This window comes from Hoplias malabaricus, chromosome Y (genome assembly GCF_029633855.1).
Source record: "Hoplias malabaricus isolate fHopMal1 chromosome Y, fHopMal1.hap1, whole genome shotgun sequence".
Lineage (NCBI taxonomy): Eukaryota > Metazoa > Chordata > Actinopteri > Characiformes > Erythrinidae > Hoplias > Hoplias malabaricus.
In genome coordinates, this window is record NC_089820.1 from 6424146 (window position 1) to 6446822 (window position 22677).

At 37.6% G+C, this 22677-nt stretch overlaps 1 protein-coding gene across 1 annotated transcript; it reads right to left on the bottom strand.

Moving 5' to 3' along the window:
• Positions 1-305: 305 nt before the first annotated feature.
• Positions 306-22417, bottom strand: LOC136679129 (secreted frizzled-related protein 1-like). Its single transcript, XM_066657436.1, has 3 exons — positions 21649-22417; positions 14524-14604; positions 306-2282 (listed from the first exon to the last, which is right to left on the bottom strand). Exons 1-3 carry the CDS (start codon positions 22166-22168, stop codon positions 1957-1959), a joined length of 927 nt encoding a protein of 308 aa, XP_066513533.1. The 5' UTR covers positions 22169-22417; the 3' UTR covers positions 306-1956.
• Between the last annotated feature and the right edge of the window lie 260 nt (positions 22418-22677).

A 22677-nucleotide genomic window follows, 5' to 3' on the forward strand; every position in this document is an offset into this window, starting at 1 on the left:
GTCTTTGTTGAACAAAAATGGTTGCCATGTGCAAGACAGGGATTAAGATGCTTTAGAGTGTAACTCAAGGAAAAAAAATAAACACAAAAAACAGTTGTATGGCTGTAATGGACTCACCATGATCAGCGTTGATATAAATCTCCATTGTTGATGTAACCTGTGCTGGATGTTGCCTAAGGAGTGAGACTAATTGACCCGGGGCTAATTCTTACAGTTCCTTGAATGAGAACTTTCCAAGAATTCCAAGAAATTACACCACTGAATGTTAGATGAATGGGCAATGACGTCAGTCTATGTTTGTGTCATGGTTTTTATTCTATATCCGTGTTAGAATTTTATGTACAAAAAGTGATCGGCAACATTTTACAAAGGGCACACAAAAGAAATCGAGCTAATAGTGCTAACACTGTAAATGAAACAAGAAAATATGCTTAATATCATAGACATGTTGTGCATTATGTTAGCAAATTGTTAGCTAGAGGCTATATGTCAGCAGGGTGTTGGCATTGCATTCCCTAAACTGGGGAACAAAACATTTGGTCAAGTCCAATCTTAGCCCAAGTGAATGGTGTAGCACAGTGGGTATAACTGGGTGCAAATCCTCACTGCTGTAAGTACAGTGCTCTACACCATGAAGAGCCTTTGGGCATGACTCAGAACACTATGTTCTGCTAGATCTGTAATATGATTACAATTATAAGGATCTCTGGATAGGACAGTTTGCCAAATGTCATACATTATAAGTGTAAAAAAGTAGCAAACCTGGCGATAGAAACAGTTCAAATCTAAACGGCAGTTTACTATTTCCTATAGCTTGTATACATTTAGCATTATAAACAGTACTTTTATCAGTGGAAGACAAGGCATATCTACTAGGAATGTAACATTATGATATGGTATTGAAGGTTATAGCATTCTATCATGACTAGCATGTTAGCTTGCAGCTAACGTATTAGCCAGTAGAACAGATTTTGGTCAGTTTTCCAAATGAAGACTAAATGTAGGACTGGACTATATATTTATTCCTTTCAGTGGAGAATTTCCATGATTTTTGGTGTCCAGGATGTGGCTTAATCCCTGTCTAGGAAAATCAGCTTAGTTTATTTTTGCTATTATTATTATTATTTATTTATTTTTTATCCTTTGGCCAATTTTTCTCAAGATGTTGAATGAATAAAAAGAGTTCAACACTTCTTTTACATCATTTAACAGATGCTAAGGCATCACCATAGAAGGAACTTCTCTGTTTTTAATAAGGTAAATATTGATTTTTTTTTTTTTACCATTAAAATATATCAATTAATGACACTCATAATTCTGAATTTTTGGAATCAATGCATCACTAGGATTAATCACACAGAGCAAAGAGCTACTGATTCGTTCGTTAGAATCAGTGGGACATTGTATGCAAAAGTTATTGTACTGAATAAATGATTATTGAATATTGGTTAGAGTAAATTATCACAGAGTGCACAATAATAAAAAAAACAAGTAATAAAAGTTTCTGGCGATGGAAAAGAACATTCAAGGCTCGCAGAAAATCTCGTGTGCAGATTTCACAGTGTAAAATACAAGAAAACAATCAAAAAAAAAAAAAAAAAAACCTAAGCCAACTCAGGTATGGGTAACTAACTATGGGAATATCATTTATAGGAAGGAAGGGGAAGGAACAGAAACATTCAAGGAGATTCTGGTCATTTTACAACCAATGGATATATACATTAGCGATCATATTTTGCTTGGCTGGACAGTGGATCAGCTGTTTGTGAATCACTCCAGTTCAGAGTCCTCTATCTTAAACAGCACAGGCCCAAGTGTTGATCTGGAAAATACACATAGAAATATATAATATATACTGTATATAAAACAAAATGGGGGAAAGTTGGAAGGGCAGTATTATTTGGGGATCTGCTGGGATGTGCAAGTTCATTGAAGTAAGATGGACTGCAGAGGAGATTATTTGAAGACATTCTCAAAGGCAGGACACTTGTGGCTCCGCATCTTCTTCATGGTCTTTTTGAACTCTTTGCTGGACTTGTCCCATTTGCGGATGCCGGTGATAAGGAGTTGCTTGTCCGCTTTGCGGCCCATGATGAGGTACATGTTGCCCAGGTTGTCCAGCTGTGAGCACGGGCAGTCGGCACCATTCTTCAAGTAGAGGACCAGCTTCTTCAGGTCCTTCTTCTTTAGAGATCCCAGCTTCAGGGCTTTCTTCTTCTTCTGGAGGATCACCTTGCGGTCGGCATTCTCCCGTTTCACTTCCTTGATCTTGGCCTTGAAGGCTGCCGAGAGAAGAGGACAAAGACAGAGGCTTATGAAATCATATACGCTTGAGACTGAGAGTCAGAGCAGCCCTTGAGCAAAACTTACAGGCTCTTAACTAACAGGCTAGGATGGGAAAGAATGGGCTCTTTTGCTTGCAGACCAAAGACCTGGGCCCTTTCCAGACTTGCTCACCTCCAGTGTCCTTTTCAGAGAACTCTTTGTACCTAAATTGTTAGTGAACCTGGAAGATTTGCACAGAACATTGACAGTTTGGCAACAAATCTCTCCCTTATCCTGAAAAATCAGCCAAGATGTGTTTGGCATCCAAAGCTTGCTTTATTAGTTTTGCAGTGGAGCTACAATGCAAGTAATGGAAACTCATATTCAAACAAATAGCACTGTGTAAACTACGTGCTAAAATCCAAATACTCATTCATTCATTCATTTTATGTAACTGCTTTATCCTGATTAGCGTTGCGGTGGGTCCAGAGCACATCTGGAATCTCTGGGCACATTGGGCTACACACTTTGGACAGGGCGCTAGTCAATCACAGAGCTCATACCCTTACCAATTCATTCACACACTCTCAATTCTGGGCAATTTCTCCCCACCAACTGTGGTAGGTACCAGAGCACCTGGAGGAATCCCACTCAGACACAGGGAGAACACAACAAACTCCTCACAGACAGTGAACTAATATAGGGATTAGATACTACTTGTTGGCCCGCATCCAATTACTTGTTTGCAGTTTGCATGGCCAAGCCATAACCTGAAGTTAACAATATTTGTTAGCCATTTTAGTCTTGCTAGCGGAGAACCCCCATGTTCCAAATGAGTAACTTATCCAACTCATTTTTGGTGCTCTTAGAGCCTCATTGTCCATTTTGTGTAAGACTTCCTGTTCACCATTTCCAGTTATTTTAACCACTAATACTCATTCTGGCACTCCTCTTTGTTTTATTTTGTTCCAGATCAGCCATGTGGGTGTCTTTCTCTCCTCCTCTGAGGAAAATTAGGGGCTCAGCGCTCATCTTATAATATAAGCCAAACTATAGTCTTGAATTTAAATATCAATTTTTGAATGTTTTTGGGGGACTTAATGCAAAAAATAAAATTTCTGCAAATAATGTCAGCGTAAATCTCCTGGTTGAATCTGATAAAGCTGTGTCAAAACAGCTTTCAATTGTCTCTACTAAATTTATTAAGTGGAATTATCTCTATCATTATCTACACTGGCAAGTAATATGAAGAGTGTGTCTCAAAACTCTTTCAAGAGTATGTAATTTAGTTATTTTAAATGTATTATGATATATTTATCAGAGGGAACATTAGTGGGCAGGATGATGAGCCAGGGCTCTGTGGTCTCCCAAAGAGTTAAACTTGTCTTTGTAGTATTTCTGTCTGTGTGGTATTTTGAGAACTCTCATTGCTTTTTAAACTCTGGCCAACAACTAACACAGTGAACAGGAAGTGTCACACAGAAAAACAAATAAGAGCCTTTGCTTACTTCTGTGTTTCAAAATAAAGTGGATAGGTTCTATGAAATGGCACGGATGATTTGTAGTTCTGCCAACACTGGGGTCTGGAACTTACCAAATCAAAGAGATTCACGGCTTTCTCTCATTTTATGAACTGGTCAAATGTTTTTGTATTTTACTGTTTATACTCATTGAATACTTACAGAAACCCTTCAAGGTATAAGTTAGGTCCAGCAAGGCCAAGCTGAAAGCACGGGTTGAGTTGCAAGAGGATATCACCCCCAGCCCCCAGCAAAACCACAAAAGAGAAATTAGACAAGTAGGTAACCCAGGGAGCAGGGAGGGTAAGGTCAGAAATGGGAGAAATGGGGGGTTTGTAACCAATATCAAGCTTCTGTCCTCCCTAGAAGGTCCCGGGGCACTCATAATGACCTGAGTATTCTTTGTCCCAGACTCAAGTTTAAGGATCTTCATCAAGATAAAGCAGTAGCCATGTAAATCTATCTGCCCCTGCTGCCTTCTCCATTCCCAGGGGATAGGAATGACACAAATTGCTGCCTGTCTGCCCCAAGCCCCTCCAGACGTAACTGAATCTGCCAGACTTGTTCTATGGAAGACCCGCGTTATGAGGTAACTTCAGTTAGGCAAGGATCAGTGCTTCTTGGCTAGCTGTTTGAGTGTCTCTGAACAGGTAGCCATGCCCTGTGGTTTGCTTAATGTGAGCATTGGTCCAGTAATATAAGAGGGTTAAGAAAAAAAAAGTAGGTCCTTGGCTTGAATATACTTATAAAGTTCGTTGGTACCCTTTCATTACGTTCATATGGCACCTTTTAGGGAAAATTTCCCTCTTTGATTCTTGTCCTCAAACCAATTTTTCAGGTGCCCCAGTTGTTCCACTTCTGAGCCCAGACAGCCACACGGTGAAGTACAACACATGAGCCGAGCTGTCAGAATGAAGCTCTAGTTTATTTTACCGTGCAAATGTTTATATAGGGCAGAGAGATTTGTGGTTAATATAAGTGACCAGTTAAAACCTGTTTCAACAGAAATTTCCATATTGATATAGAACAGATGCCTCAAAAAACATAACGATATAATAACCATAATGCTAGTTTTGGAAAGCATTGCTAGTTTTTGCAAAAACAGCAACTACTCATATCCAAGCAAGTGATATTATTTACAGAAGGGATTTTATTCAAACAACATGTTTACTTTTATTAGTGTATGTAGTTCTGTTGTCAAGCTTAATAGCTTAGTGTGCTATGTGGACCAGTTCAGTGCAGGGTCAATATTCTTCCCATGGGACTTAATGCAAAAAATTAAATTTCTGCAAATAATGTCAGCGTAAATCTCCTGGTTGAATCTGATAAAGCTGTGTCAAAACAGCTTTCAACTGTCTCTACTAAATTTATTAAGTGGAATTATCTCTATCATTATCTACACTGGCAAGTAATATGAAGAGTGTGTCTCAAAACTCTTTCAAGAGTATGTCTTAAATAAGAAAAGTATCTATATAATTGTTTGTATGTCTGATATAATATTAAATAATAGACAAAATGTTAGTGTGACACCATTTCACTTCATAAATGTGCATAGAACATAAAATATCTTTCAGTCATTTTCTTCTTATTATTATTATGTTTACAAAATATGAAAATATACCAGATATATCAGATTTAAGACCAGATTAAACAAGTTTTCAAATTGTAAGGCATCACTAGTTTTTAGTGTGGTACTTTGGATGAAACCAACATTTGAATAAATTCTACACTCAGCAATTTGCCCAGCAATTTTTCAAAATAAGATTGGAAAATCCAGTTATTGGAATGGCTCCAGCTCTTTCAAGAAGGTAAAAAAAACATGCTGTTTATACTGATATTTGGTTTAGTTATGGATTTTCATTTGAGATAAAAACCTAGTGGTTAACCCTTTCAATTCTTAGTAAGCTTAAGTTGAATCCACTAGGCATCTGAACCTTGTTTGTACAAAACCAAGGAGCAACTGGGTGGGGGGGACTTCTTTCTCTTTCTCAATGTTTCCTTCCGTCCATAATCTCAGCCCACCTCCTCAGATTTGTCGTAATCTTCCTGATCTTTCACTAAACTCTCTTTAACCTCCTAATCTTTTGGCTTCCTAAACCATCTACCACCTGGGTTCTGCGCGAGTACACTCCCTGGTGGTCCCTCTTCAAGCCATGACCACTTCTCAGGTGAGTCCATTTGAATCAGAGGCTGAAACCTAGGGGGAAGAAAAACGTGTTGCTTGTAACGTCTGTGAAGGTCCAGCATCGCTGACCTTTCAGTGAACCTCAGACCCTGTAGCACCCTTGGAGGAATTCGTCCCAATTAGTCGCCCTGGTCTCAAAGACCCGTGGAAAAGCGCTCTATGGAGAAGACATCTGAATTGAGGTTTACTGCTAATTGGTCTTTAACGGCCTGATCAGTCTCCATCTGCTGTCAGTGAGCAGACCACAATGAAACCAAATCCTTCCTGCATGCCATTGAACCCTGACTTACACATCCTCAGTGTAAATGTAATGGATCACTGTTTGCCAGAGAAAGTTGTGCTTGGACTTAGCTTTAAATTCGAGCCCCTTAGAAGCTGGAAAGTGGCAGAGACACAGTGAGACCCAAAGGGATTTTCAACAAGCCAAAAAGTGTACTTGGGATTACTTTTGTCGCAAAGTTTGGACAGGGAACAGAAGACCTGTTTTGGTATCTCAATGAGCCGCAAGATGGAATGGTCTTCCAGGCAAAGTTTCAAGAGGAACTCCGCCACCCCATCTCTCATCTCACACCTACTCACAACTAATTAGCACCACCGAAGGACTACGGCACTCTTTTCCAGGAATTAACAGTGCACATGCAAGGGATTAAGGGCTTGATCCGGAGTCTCAGCTCTATGAACTGATTCTCTAAGAGGGCTTAAAGTTTAATGGAATTTAAACAAAAAAAAAAATCAAGCCTCAGAGTTTTCGAGTCGGAGGGAAACTGCAGCTCTGAGCCCACCCTTGAAAAGCACTTAGCGGAGGTTTAAATTCCATCTGAACTCTCAGGTGAACTCTGGTTGCCCCTCGCAGCTTTTGCAGCTGTAATCCACGCAGTCACAGAGTGCTTAGCAAAGTCAATGCTGTGTTTCAGCGCAGGCTTTGCGGCTAATTCCCATAATACCTAACTGTTGCTGACCAATGGCCCGAGGTAACTACAACAGACGTATTTGGCCTCCCTCTTAATCCTGGGTCTCAAAAAGGGCAAGTTATGGTCAAATCTTGCACATCATGAGCACACACTTACTTGCCAAATGTCAGTGGGCAGTTCTTATGAAATTATTATTATTAATATGACCTTTGTTCCTTCTTCCATGCAGTAAAAGCTTCTATTCTTCTGGAAAAGCTTATTTATTAAGAATTATTAATAAGAAATTATTTATGGGATTCAGCCACCTGTCAGCCATGTGTTGAAGTTGGATGATAAATTCTGCCATTGTAGCTCATCCCAAAGATATGGGATGGAGCTCTATCACTCACAAGAACCACAGTCTGACTGCTCCACAACCCAATGCTGGAACCTAAATCTGGGCTGTGGATCTGTGGAGTAGAGGAACTGTGTTCTCTGGAGTTTGTAGCACCATCCAATATCACTGGCTGAAGCTTTCAAATCCTAAAGCCATCCTAGAAGGATAGATATTATCTATTATTAGCATTCATTTTTAAAGAAATGTTGGATGCCTTGTAACATTTGACTGTGTAATATTTAACAGTATATCCATAGCTGTTTAAATGACAAACTTTATCCAACTAACATCCATTCATCTCCATGAAAAGCTATGAAAATATTTGGACTTGTTATAGAGACTACAACACATTAAAGAGCCATACAGTTGTTATCTCAGTCCAAACACTAAGGGGCAGTGCCTGAAACATGAGTTCTGGACTCTCTCTCTCCACATAAGTCCATCATCCTGGACAGCTTTGCTAAATATTTGCCCAGTCAGCTTTCTGTTCTCCAAGCATTGACCTGTGTTGTCCTAGCACTTCATTATAGTAGTAAACAAGGGACGCAGGAGAACATCTGTCTCAAACACTGCCTCAAAACGTGCCCAAGACACATAGAACACATTGTCAAATGATTTGTCACTACAACCTATTTCCTCTCCCCAAACAAACTTAAGGAGTGTTCCACATATAGATACTGCATGTTTCCAAAGGTTTATAATTAGTGATAGACAAAATGCTAACTTTAATAGGAGGAGGAAATAACCTTTTTAACTTTCAATGGAAGTAATTTTGGAGCATTTTTGTTGGTCCATTCATCATTACATTCATTCATTCATTCATTCATTCATTCATTCATTGTCTGTAACCATTTATCCACTTCTAGGTATCATTGGGTCTGGAGCTTGGACTCACTGGGCTCAAAGCAGGAACACACCCTGGAGTGACACACACTCACATTCACTCTGACATATGGAAATGTTTGAGTCACCAATCCACCTAACAGCATGTGTTTTTGGACTGTGGGAGGAAACCGGAGCACCCGGAGGAAACCCATGCGGACACGAGGAGAACACACCAACTCCTTATATACAGTCACATGGAGTGGGACTCCAACACCCAACCGCAGGAGCTGTGTGACAGCGACACTAGCTGTTGCATCACTGTGCTGCCCTTCTTTACATTTAGTAAACTAAAAATCAACAAAAATGGAGATGCATGTTAATGTGTTTATCTTTGGACAGCGAAAATATGAGTTTGGGATGAGTTAGTAACTCTCATTAGTACCTAACTAATTAGTGGCAAAATGCCACCAAATCTTCACAAAACTTGTGAACATCTTGTGCTAAGTCTTCCCAGAATATTAGTGGCTGTAACTACCCTGAAACGGAGGCACTCTTCATAGTAATCTCCTTAATTTCAAAAGGAAATCTGCACTGCCAGGTTTCAAGTTGGCCAAAGGTTTTAGGACTGTTGTTGTCCAACCACACATACATTTCTTCAAAGGTCTAGTGATGGCTAGCTTTTAACCCATGTCCCCATCCCTCATCTTCACCATCAGTGGAAGAGCCTCTCAGATGTTGCCATAATGATGCCATAAACCCAGCAGGGGGAAGTTCTGGAGAACAACATGTCCAAGGCACTTCTTCCCTTATGACTACTGTGTGCAGAAACCGTGGAGAACCAGTTGCATTTACAGCCATACCACCCTACATGCATCATTAACTACAACGGGATCTGGCAAACAGTATGCAAGTAGAGAAGTGGGTAACACTTCCAAATCATTCTTGGACTCATAAGGTAATGTTCATTCATAATATGGTACATGGCATACATAATGTATTACAAAGTTAGATTTCATAATTTGTTATAATGTTTGCTCATAAGAACACTGTAGATATTATAATACACTATAACAAGGTCTTATGGTATTATTATTGGCATATGATATAATATATTATGCAGCCTTAATGAAGTTATGTGTTATGCCTGTATGTGAAACTACTTAATGGTAATGTTGATCACTTAAGGTGGAAATGCCTCCAAATTCCAAGTTCAAATTCAGCCACTTACAAACAACATTTATTTGTTTACCCCCCAACAAACATATCTTTCCACCTTAAATGACACACAGCTTCTGAACTTAAACAAACCAGAGAGAACAAGGTTTCCCCAAAATCGTAGACTTCACCTTTCAGGCCAGTAATGCCTTAGGAAAACAGGATGCAAAGGAAGTGTTACCCATGTGTCAAATGTGTCATACACACATGATTTAATTTATTATGCATTATATTAGTTTGTTCATTCATTCATTTTTGTAACCACTTCATCCTGATCAGGGCTATGGTGGGTCCAGAGTTGGAACATGCCCTGGACATTTCGCCAGTCCATCACAGGATATTGAACAACAACTTACACACTCAAATGTGGACAATTTGCACAGCCAATCCACATAGCAACAAGAATATTTTATTTATTTATTTATTTATAATTATTTTTGGAATGTGGGATGAAACCAAAGCACCTGATGAAAACCCATACAGACACAGGGAGAACACACCAAACTCTTGACAGTGACCCAAGATGGGGTTTGAACCCACAACCTCAGGACCCTGGAGCTGTGTGTCAGTGACACTACCTGTAGCACCCCTATGTCGTCCAATATAAGAAATTATGTATGCCGAATACATTTATTAAGCCTTGTGAATGAATACAGAACTCATAAGGTTTATCATGTTCCTATCAACAGTTGATGTCATATGCCATGAGATTGTTATACATGTAATTATGATGATTTTCTACAGTGTTAAACATTTATACTTAAATTTATGCCATAGTTGTAGATTGTAGTTGTAGTTAGATTGTAGTTGTAGTTAGATTTAGATAGGAAGTGTTATGAGATCAGGTTTTGGAGCACCTGGACAAGTGGTGTTTATAAAAACAGGGGTCAGTATGGGGGTCTGGTTAGTGTGTCAGGATCAAACACCATGTCAGGTTATCTTTGTCTACGGTATGTGAAATTTCTGCTAGTCATGCCTTGCTAACCTGACTGATAATAAGGAGTTATGACTTTTTTTGACCATAGGGTCAACCAAGGTCTTCTTCCAGATGTTTAAATAGTTTTAACTGTCCAAATTCCAACATCTACAACTTTGGTGAGGATTTACAACATTCTGAAATTATGCAGATAGCATTAGCCTGAAAAAAAATGTTTACATACGTCTGAATTCATATGGAACACATTTGCCAGTTAACAGTAGCCTCAGGGAAGACAGCTGTATTCTATATTCAGAGCACTAGGAATTACGGGGCAGATGCTACATTTAAAGTGGAAAACTGGCTTATCCCACTGAATCATGTTACAATTATCAATATAATTCTAATTCTTTTTTGTCTAGTTGCATTAAATCATATTTTTTATTTGAGTTCACATTTCACAAAGTATTCAGCCTGTCTAAATATCAGTTATCATGTAGTTCAATATTTTGTTTTTGTCATCATTCATCAGTGTCCTCTCATTCCAAAAAAATACATGATCAAACATTTGGGAATCCAAATGTATAACAATCTGGCAGCTAGCCTTGTCTCCGATTTTAAAGCTAACACAACCTAACACTCATTAATGTAACTTGATTTATGATTAACATATTACATATTTGATGATGTTCTGTCTTTATGTAGCCAAAAATGGATGCTAGAGGCAGGTTTTTAACAATTTTTACCGTAGACGACAAGCTAAAGGTAAGCTGTATTGACAGCTATTTTGCTAAATTTAGCTTTTAAATCATGTCTTCTTCAACTGACCAAGCATTTTTTGTCATTTGAAAATGAACATGTATAAACAAAAGCCATGGTTATAGGGATACAACAAGGTATGCAGTTGTTACATTTGCTACTTTTATCTTTCATCTGTATGCTCCAGCTAGCCTGCAAAAAACTGACCACAATGCAGTTATGGTTTTTCAAAGGTTGTACCCTCCTTCAACATCCATTATCAGAAGAGATTTAAACACTTAATCTCACTTTAGAAATTATTTTGATACCACTGTAAATAAGTCAAGTAAGTGCTAAGTTAGTGCTTTGTTCAAAACACATAGTTTTGTGTAGTTTTGCTAAACCATTGTTGATTTTTTATTTTTTTAATCTTGTTTAAGTACCATTTTTGGACATGCTTTTTTACTTCTATTTAGGTGATTTAGCAGTACCCTACAAGTACTCTTCAGTAAGATCTGTTGTGGTAACTTGGCAATAACACAATGTTGATGAGTCAATAGTGACACCATGTTCCCTCCTTTGACCTCTGATAATAGCCATCTTTAAACTCAACCCGGGGGTCACTGAGGGGGTTGTCAGTGTTTTACCAGAAGGCCTAGATTCCACAAAGCTCTCCAGAAAAAATCTCTGGCCAAAAGATGGCTTAGCCCTTTGGACTCCCTGCCTGAATAAGGCTTTATGGTTTCTGTATGGGTTTAACCCAAACCAGCATTTGTTTCCCTCTCAGGAGGAGAGCAGTAGGAGAGCAGGAAGAGCCCAGCACAGCATCCCTCCTTTTGTCAGGGGGTTATTCCCACTGGGATGGTCTCTAATGGCCACCGTTGTGGGCTTGTTTAACTGCTGTCTCCAGTAAGCATTGCTTTTGGTTCTCTGGTTTCTGCTCCGAAATCGAGCCAAAATCGCTACCGTGACAAGAAACCAAAACACCATCCATCTTCATTAAGGAGGAAAGGCTGGCTGTTAATGTGCCATCATTGGCGCGGGGTACCAGGACCAGGTAGACCAGAAAGGAATGTGCTGCCAGACCTGGGGTGATTGATTGACTGTTTCTAGCGCTGAGACTTTGGCTTGTTTTTTCACTTTTCCCAAGGAACCAGGAGGGAGCCTGGAATGAGTGCTAATGCAGAAGGTCTGGAGGGCTAAGCCCCAGCACATGCTAGCTAAAAGAAAAAAAAAAAAAACTTTGGCAGCCAAAGGAGAAGAGAAAGAAGAGAGCATAAAGAAGTGTTCGCCGTAAATTTTCTAGATAAAGCTGATACTATTATTGAATGGTAAAATAAATGTTATATATATATATATATATATATATATATATATATATATATCAAGAAAGAATGTTTTTTATTCTGAAAAGCTGTTATTTTTACCTATTTATATACTTAATTCTCAGTGTTGTAAAATGGGAAAAAGACATAATTGTTTGGTGTAGAACCAATGCATTGTGTGACCATATGCATTTAAAAAGACATTTTTTAAATATCAATTCAAGAGAGTATTCTATGGCTTTGCCCTAAATAATCCTTTCTGGCATCATCAAAACAATTAATAATGAGTATCCCTAACTTTCCCCTGACTCAGCAGGACCCCTGAGCAAAGGTCAGCTCTGCTGCTGTTGTCCTGAGCATTGGTCCAGACAGGAAAACAAACATCCCAATTTACGGCTGCCAGTGACAGCCACATAAAGGCTTTAGGACCCATGAGAATTACCTCAATTCATTAGTTACAGAGTAGTGGCCTCTAAAAGGGTCATCCAAACCGTGACATGGATTTACGAGGGCTGAAAAGGACCTGCAGCTGTTTTTCTAAGCACCAAGTACAGTCATCTTGTTTGCTTGTAAAATCAGAACTTTTGACAGCAATGTACAAGGCCATGGGGAAAATCCTTTGGAACTGCACTTTCTATAAAATTTTCTTAAATACAAGCTGACGTTTTCACTGCATCAAAATTTTGCATCAAAAGGATAATAGAAATGGAATAATATCTAGTTTTATTCATTTGTCTTGAAAGTTAACAACGTTTATTCCATCCACTCTATTTTGATCCAAAAGAGACTGTGTACCTTAATATTCAAAATATTTTTTGCAAATTATATCATTAATTCTATTTACAAACTATCATTGCACTGTGCCACAATTTCCAATAAAATGGCCCCAAATTTTAATGATTTAAAGTCTATACTAGAAAATATTTTTACTAGTAAAATGTAAGAAAAATGTTTGTAAAATGTTTTGAAGCTACAAATTTTAGACCACGCAAAAAGTATACTGCTTTCAATGTCACTGCTACTTATATCTCTGCTGGTTAACTGTGCAGGACAGAATATGGGAAGACCTGTGTCATCTGGCAAATGAAGGAAAAGCAGCTTATTTAATCCCATGCCTCTGGAAGTATGCAAAATTTGGACTGGTCTAAATGCATAGAAAGAAGCTGCCAATAGTGTGACTCTGTACCCATCCAAACTAGGCCAAAAACCAAATAAAAAATGTTCTCACTTTACACAAATGTGGATTAACCAGGATATAGTTACTGTCTAAAATATATTGCTAAAGCTATTCACCATGGTATTTAAGGTCTTAGGAATGAAAGCTTATTTATAGCAGGTAATATTGTGTAAAATGCATGTCTTTATCATCACACAATTCAAAACATTTGTTGTTAAATAGGCACTCCAACATAATTTTTTATTTTACCTATATCTATGTCTAAGATATACATACTATCATACATTATGATTGAGAATCTGCAGTTCAAAGACTAGGAACTCTCCATTTCTGATTATGTATTTTAAGGGCAACATGAACCTTTAAAAAATATTTTGCTTTGGACTGACTTTTCAGTTAGAAACTGAATGAAGTAAAAAGGTTACATTATTGCAATGGAGATAATTTATTCTTTAAATAACAGAAATTGTCAAATGAGAAGGAAAACTTGCTCATCACTTGCCCATCACTGTTTTCTATGCAATAGTTCACTAATGTTAACATTATATTTTCTAGCTTTTAGATCAGTGACTAGTACTTGACAGCACAACGTTTCCCAGTGGTTGAACATGGTTGTGGTATGAGAACACTGATAAGTTAAAACGTTAATATGTTATTAAATCATACATTCTGTCAAACTATTGAAGCTGAGCTATATAATGCTATGCTACAGAGTAATCTCAAACAGACTTGGTTCCGTCAACCTTGACACTGTATTACACACTGATTTTCATAAAGAAAACAGACATGGACTAATAATGTATATAATTTAGGAACCAACATGTCTGTTTTGTTTTTAGATATACAAGATGGCTAAATAGACTGGTTTTTCTACCTCAGAGGGGCACCATACTTGAAACATAATCTGTAAAATACAGTATGTGCTGGATTTGGACTAAAACTCCAGTAATTTTCTCACCAAAGTTATGCTAATGGGAACACAAGGCCTTTGGCTGCATTGAACATAATGTCTCAGTTTTCACCACAATAAGAGAAATAGCGTGTTACAGTGTTCGTTTTGATGTCCTTACCAAAATCACTGGCACATATGTGCTCCAAAAGAGCGTCTGCTTCTAACTGGTGGTCGCAGGCAGGGCAGACCGGAGAGGAACCTGGGAAAAAGAGAATAAGGCGCGATGTCAGGGACAATAACATTGCAATAACACTGCAAAGCAACACCCCATAAGTACCATGAGCCACAGTAATACAGACCAAATGTCTTCCCCTCAGCTTCCAAAAGCAGCCAGGCCCTGGTCTACTCTTCTTTTGTGTCTTTGGAAAGTCTGTGTATGGCCATAAACAGCAGTGGAATCAAGTCACAGAGAAGAAGAAAAAGTCTCAGGACAGAAATTTCCACCTGTCAGATGTGTTCAGATCAGATCCCTGTTCTGCCCATACACTTTAGTCTTTGAACTAGAAGTAGCCCAGTGTTTTGGTCATGCAGAATGTTTTTTGTTTATTAAAAGGCTGTTTATTTAAACATTTTAAATAAATGCTTTTAAAGTATCTTATAAGGAGTCTTATGAAGAGTGACTTTTCAGGGGAAACTTTTTGCGTTACGTGACAATATGTCCAAAATTGTTGACAATTTCTACTGGTCCTTTCATAAGGAAGAGCAGGTGATGTTGTCATATGATGTAGAACAGTGATGCCATGTTACTCCAATTACTCCCGTCAGTAAGGTGGACTTCCATAAACTGAGCTGTATAGGCCTATGAAATACCCAAAACACATGATTGACTTGCATTGATATGAAATGCATTAATGAGATGCACGTTCATGGAATTAACTATTAATAATTTGTTATTACACAATGGTTAGTATGCTGACCACAGCTGTGGTTAAACATTTCCATAAGTTCAAATATATATTCACTCAAACATTTCATTTGTTATTTTATTTCTATGCACGCTAACCATAGCCCATGAGCTGAAGGCCAAGATATCTCCTACTTCCCTTTTAGAGCAGCATTGTACCCCGCCCCCTACCCCACACACACCCACACCCCAACTTTCTTTCTGTGTTATGGTAATTTTGTGGTCAACAGAACCCAAACTGCATCATTTACACATGTATGTCAACAACTGTTACCCAGCTTACTGTGAAAGAAGGAGCAGTAGACTTGGGACAAGACCCCAAAAGACCCCTATGACCCCTGGACTGGGAGCATTAAAAAGTATTAAAGCAAAGTAGGCCTCCTGTAGTCATGGAAACAGGGGTCTTAAACTGATATATGAGATTACAGTCATCATTTGTCATTTACATTACATAAGTATTTATACATTCATTTATACGATATGATGTTACATAAAAAATAGCTCATCAATTCTGACATAAATGCTCTTACATAGTTAATATTTGCATAGCATTGCATAAAACAAGCACATCTTTGCAAGGTGAAGTTCTATAAAGCATTGTAATATGTGTTAAGACTACAGCCTTGTTATTACACATATGGCAATGCTTTAGGAAAAATATTCTCAGTTTCTTGTATACTGTTTTTAACAATTCATATGCAGCTATTAAACAGCAACCAAATTTATAATGCTAACTATTTACAACACCACTGTTTGATGTTTGTGTGTGTCTGTTTGTGTGTGTTTGCTTGCAGAAAGGCCTATGATTATGTGTAGTATGTGGCAATAAACTAGTATTGGTTTTGCCATTTGTTTCAAATTAATTAGATTTGCGAGGATACTGTCGTATAACTTATAAAGTATTGACCAGGTTGAATTGAATGCAGTGGATTTGACTTTGATGGAGGCTGAGAGAAGTGCCATTGATACAAAATCAGTTTGTAGGGCCAAAATATTTAGGGGAAATATCTAATTGTGTTTTTTCTGACTAATATTGGGATTGAGATTTAAACTGCTGTTATACTTTTGTAAGTGAAAGCCCATATCTGTGTTTATAATTAAGAAGACGTGGCTTCAGGTTTTGAGAGTGACAGACTGTCATTGTATTGTTATCAACAATTGGCCTAATTCTGATGTAAAAACTAAATGCCCCCATTTAAAACTTTTTTAAAGACACTGTTTTTGATGATCTAGCTGTTTGGTCTAGCTGTTTAAAGCATAGTGCTATAAAAATTATTCTGCTGTTTTCCCTAGTTAATCATACTGTTGGTATATAACTCCCTATAAACAGGGTGACAGGGACAGTGGGATGGGTTGGTAAAATAATTCAATTTATCAATAATATGTCGCCAAATAGTTTCAATGGTTGTGGTTGGGAATTGCCATACTGCCTGAGTATGGTTATCAGGGGAAACAGTTATTGGATACCATTTTATATAAAAAAAATATTTCCAGTGCAGTCTCAAGTACACTGTCCAAGAAAAACAGCAGAGAATAATTGAGAGACGTTCTTCATACTTCCTAGATGGTATGTATATTGCTATTTAGACTTTAAATTATTACTTTTGGAAAAGCGTTTAAAGGCTGTAATGGCAGAAAGGAGACACAAACAGTTGGCTCTATAATGCAGCCTTGGTCATTCAAATAAAACCTTGTATCTCCAAAATGGTAACAGAAGAATAAATATTTCTGAACGTCCAGTGTAAATCAGTGTAAACAGATTTGATTACAAGCAAACCTGAAGCATTTCTCATAGTCCATTCAACTTGAAATTTCAACAAAGTGTAAAGATAATTTGAAACTTTTAAACTTATGCCAGCCCCCTTCAGGGTGTGTTCCTGCCTTGTGCCCAGTGATTCCGAGTGGGCTCCGGACCCAACATGACCCTGAACTGGATAAGCGCTTACAGACAATGAATGAATGAATGAAACTTATGCCAAAAATAGAGATACAGTGCTTTGTCCTGATAGTGATTATATATTTTTCTTTTGCTTCATCTCCAGATTCTTTTCCATGAAGCCAGTTGTGATTTCAGTGGAAGCAAAATTTGGCGAACCTGCAAATGTGGCACACAGATCAAAAGAGTTTTTTGAAAAGCCTTCTTTTCACCTTCTTCAAAACTGTCCGCACTGAGACCACCACATGTCTTGAGAGATTTGTGGTCAAGGCAAGTGATTAATTTTTAAAATTAAGTTTTAAAAAGATTGAAAAGTAATAAAATTGTTGTTTTTGAAGAAATCCAAAAGTTGGCATTTGCTTTTATGGAAACTTTCCAATAATTAAGAGCTTCTCTGGGTTTGCGGCAAGCTTCAATTGAATACCATAATAATAACCACAACAATGAAATGAACAGGCAACAAATGGCTTGTTTTTTTTTTTCTTTTCCAAAACCAGAAAGGTTTTGGTACTATGTAATATTTATGACTTCCATGCCCTGTTGTATCCTTTTTTTTTTTTAAATGTTTTTACACAACCAACTTTAAAAAGTTACAGACAAAACTTTAAAAAAAAAAAAATGATGACAAATATGTAGACGATAAGAACATCTTCTCTGAAGCAGCCAATGTAGTCAATAAGTTTTAACAGGATAACAAAGTGTTTCCCCATAATTTTATCCTTTCTTGTTCAAGTAATATATTTAAATGCTCTTTTCTGTGGAAACTTACTGACTCATAAATGTTCACACTATTGGCACATGGAACTAGACATCTTAATCCAGAATCTCTCACCGAAAGTTATTACATGAAATGGTTGTGAATGCTCTAAAGAATTAACTGCTGTGGCTTAAAATATTTTTAAAAAATTTTACGCTACCCACTATATATATATATATATATATATATATATATATATATATATATATATATATATATACCCACTATATAACTCCTTCCAGTCACTGTTGTAAAGACCATGGAACCATTTCACATCAAGCCACTGGCAATGATAGGGTTTACAGCTCACATTTTTTTATTCATTTTCATGATTCATGAAAAAAATGGGATTTCCCCTTAAAGGTATTTTTTTAATTGTGTGGGATTTGATCCTAACGCTCTCCTCCAACCTTGTAATTATCTACATTGATTGGAAATTCCCACATTTATGAGATGTTGACATCATCTAGTTATACTTTCTTTTTTTGCTGTCAGAACCAGCAGGCACCAAATACTTTTATTTAGGATAAAGTGGATAAAAAATGGACTTTTTTTAATGTTCTGAGAATTTGACTCAAGAGAGTAGAGAGAGAGAGAGATGTAAGTTTTTTCTTAGGTGCCATGAGATGAATAGAAAGCAGCGCTTCACCAAACTCCCCCTTTCCCTACATTAGCTTATGAAAAGCGATGCTAACAGAGCTAGCCCTGAAGCCCAGTGGGGTACCATGCCCCAGGACCAACGTGCCTCCCCCTTCTTTAGAGGAAGCTTCAGGTTTCTAGCTTTTAAAACCTTCCTTCTTCAAATTCATAGGAGTTTTCACCAGTTTGAAAATCTGTTTTTTAAGCCTTGTCATGCCAATGAAGATAAAATGAAACAATGCATTAATAAATAATAGTTCAATAGTAACATCAGCCATGGCTTTGTGTAAGTACACCCAACAATTTGGAGGTTAAGTTCACAACTTTGCAAGACATTTTTTTTCTGTTGAAAAGTGTCAGTCATTGACTTCCATAAATGTAAAACCCTAAAACATATTAATACTAACCTTTAATATGAACTAACTTTGTACTGGTACGTTAACAACAATGTCTAAACTTTTGCAGTTGAATTGCAGGAGCACAGTCGAGTTATATATGTGATGTGATCATTTTAAAAGAATATTTTCTCATACGTAATTAAACATCTACAAGAAGGTAAGGAAAGATGACTTTTTAGATTTTCCTTTTATTTTCATTATCAGTGTACCAACAATGTGGTCAAATTCCAGTTGTGTACCTTAAATATAAACAATGAAAGCAAGACAGGAGAAAGGAATGAAGTGCTGCTATTGCAAGGTAAAGGAAAATGAATCTCTGTATAATGGCTTTTAATGTTTGGACAATGTCCAAGTGTTGTGCTAGACCTCACCTAACACCCACAATCAATTGCTACCAGCTGTTAAACAAGCACTCAGATATTAATCCATCAAGGTCTTGCTTTTTTTTTTCCTATGTGGCACTTTTTTCTGGAGGATGTATATATAAAAAGTGTTAGAACATCCAACTTTTCAGTGTGGTCTAATACCAAATGATCCTGTTTTATTTTACTTTTTCAGATTTTCTTTTTTTAAGACAACCAATGCAAATAAAGAAGTATGACAATTATAGTATTTGTAATATCAAGAATAATATACTTTCAAAACTTTAATGCACTTGGGCCACCTAACTAATCAAACCTAATTAGTTTGATTCTTTGGAAATCGGAAAACTGTCAAATGATTTTTTAGGGATATGTTTCTTCATACAAAGGAACAAGTAAAGCAACTGGTGAAGTTAATATATCCAGAGAATTAATTGATGCCTGTTATTATTATTATTATTATTATTATTACTATTATTATTATTATTATTATTATTTTAACATTTTAAAAATTAATATGAACACCGTTAAGATGGCTTATCAAACTTAAACATACCATTTTACTCTGGGTTAATTCAACTCAAATAAATACTTTAAATAATCTGAATGACCCAAATATATATTTTTTTTCAGATGCATTATATATATATATGTTGAATGAGTTGAATGAACCCAGTAAAATGGTATGTTTAAGGTTGATAAAATAAAAATGCTATTAAAACTATATACTGCATTTTTATTTTATTTGCTATTGAAGCACACGATTCACTGTGCAAAAGTTTAACATGCAAGGCTTTTAATTTGGACTATACCCCAGTTCAAGACAACATTGTGAAAGATTCACACAAAAGCAGACCATCTCAGAAGAAATAACAAAGCTTTTATGTGACAAAAGGTGGTTTGGTTGAAGCTGTGAAGTCGCAAACAGATGCTGACCACTGAAAAAACATAGCTGCCTTTTAAGAAAAAGCCCAAGTGTAACTTCTCACGCCAAGCAAAAGGTGTGGGAGAAACGAAGTGTGGGTAAATTGACCCTAAATGTATACAGTATGCACCATTAACATGCCCTTACATGCTGTTAAGGAGCAAAATGTGGTGTCACTGTTGGGACGTTAAACTAGACTAAACAGTGGGCCCAAGAGAAAAAGGAAAAAGGTACATGGAAGCTGTGCCATGCACTTTAGGGATATCAGTTATGCAAAGTTTGACTACAACAATGGCTACAACAACTGCCAAAAACTATCCTACCCTGGGGATAAAGCTTTGATGAAATGCCAGTAGTCAAACCTTAAAGGTGTTTATGTCGTTTTGGGGCCAAAAGTGTGTCCAAATTCTTTTAGACAATAGTTGGAAAACTGTCAATTCATTCTTTGTAGCAAGAAACACAGAACTACAGGATAAAGCCTTGTATCTCCAAAATAATACATTTACAGGAGACAGAAATTCTATAAATTCCAATGAAAAATTTCTGTTGTTCCATTTGAACATAATGCAAAGATTAACTGAACTTTTCACTAAAAGGAAATGCAAGACAGAAATGCTTGACAGAAAATATACTTCAAGTGCCAACAAAAGACTTCAGGAATGTTTCAAAAGAATGCAAGTTGCCTAATATTTCTTAACACAATATTTTCAACACATTTTGAATGAATATATTATGCATTTCTTTATTGAACACTCTTATCACCCAACTTTTGTTATGTTAAAACCTACAATGAATAATTATATTATTGAATACGAATCCATAGTCTGAAAAAATGTTACTTTACAGATCAAAGTACCAAAAATGTACCCTCAAAGGGACAGCAATGGTCTAAAGGTTTTGTAACTTAAATAAAGTCAAATAAAAACCTTGGAGTCAAGAATTATAAAATCAGCTATGCAGTCATTATATAGTCATAACGAAGTATGGTGAAGTTTTGTGTCTTATTAAAGGTACATAAGATATACACTTGAGTGTACCACCTTAGAGATGTGAGGGTACTGCATATTGGGAGTTTAGAACCTACACTTTTTGAGTGCCCTGGTGCCCCTGCATATGTTTCAGACTGATTTTATCTACACTTTGTTGCTTCGTGTTTTGTGTTGCACCATGGGCTTGAAGATTTCCTCCTGCAATTTCCTATGGGATCAAAAACCATGATCTTATCTGACCTTATCTTTCCTTCCAAAGCACACAAGTCATCAAGGTTAGACAGTAAAGATTACTTGATAACACTTGATGTATCCATACTGCAAGCAACTCACCGGATGAAGAAATATTAGTGGCGTTGGGTACACTGATACAGACGTCTCCCTGTGGGAACTTGTCACAGGTCAGCATCTCGGGCCAGGGGAATCCGAAGGCCTCCATGATAGGCGTGCAGGCGTCTCGCACCTCCTCGCAGAGGTTGCGACAAGGGTAGATGGGACGATCCAGGCACACAGGAGCAAAAAGTGAACAGAGAAGTACCTGGGTGCCCTGGTGGCAGTTTTTATGCACGAGGGGAACCCAGCTTCCTGCCTGTTGCTTGACCTCATTCATAGTCTCGTGCTCCAGGAGGTTGGGCAGCAGCATCTGCGTATAGCCAACGTTATGGCAGAGACGCAGATCATCGGGGATTTCCACACACTGTGGGGGCTTGTCATAGATTCGCCCATTGTTGTACATCTCCGTCTTCCAGCTCACATACTCATACTCCGATGATCGGGTAGAAGATGACTGGGATAAGACCACCAGCACCATGGCGATGACCTTCCTCAGGCACATGGGTCCAAATGACTTCATCTCGAAGGTGAAGGTCCAATTAACTCACTTCGGTCTTCTAGGAGCAGAAAGTCCCCAGAAAATCAAAAGTTATACCTTGAAAGAAAATAAGGTGTAAGAATGCAGAAGGAATACCAATTGTTAACAAGTTGCTTCTTTGCAGGCAAGTGTGTTTATGGCTAATGGATTCCCTCTGCAAAAACCAACCCAAAATAACACAAAGAAACTCTATGCCCAGTTCCAGCTGAGAGTGCTCCACTCTCTCTGAGCCTTTGCTTCAAATGCACCTCAGTGGGACACAGCCGCAGACTGAGAGCCAATTGGAGACTCCCTGCACCTTTTGGCTTTTGCTTGTCGACCGGAGCGTGCAAACAGCCAATGAGAGGAAAGAACTGGGAGAAATGTTCTCGCCCTCTTTTTCCTCTGCCTCCTCCTCATCACCCCACTGGCTGTCCTCCTCCCCCTCCTCCTTCTTCTTCTCAGTGTTGAAGAGAAAGTGAGAGCTTTGAATTATGTTTTCAACTCCCTTC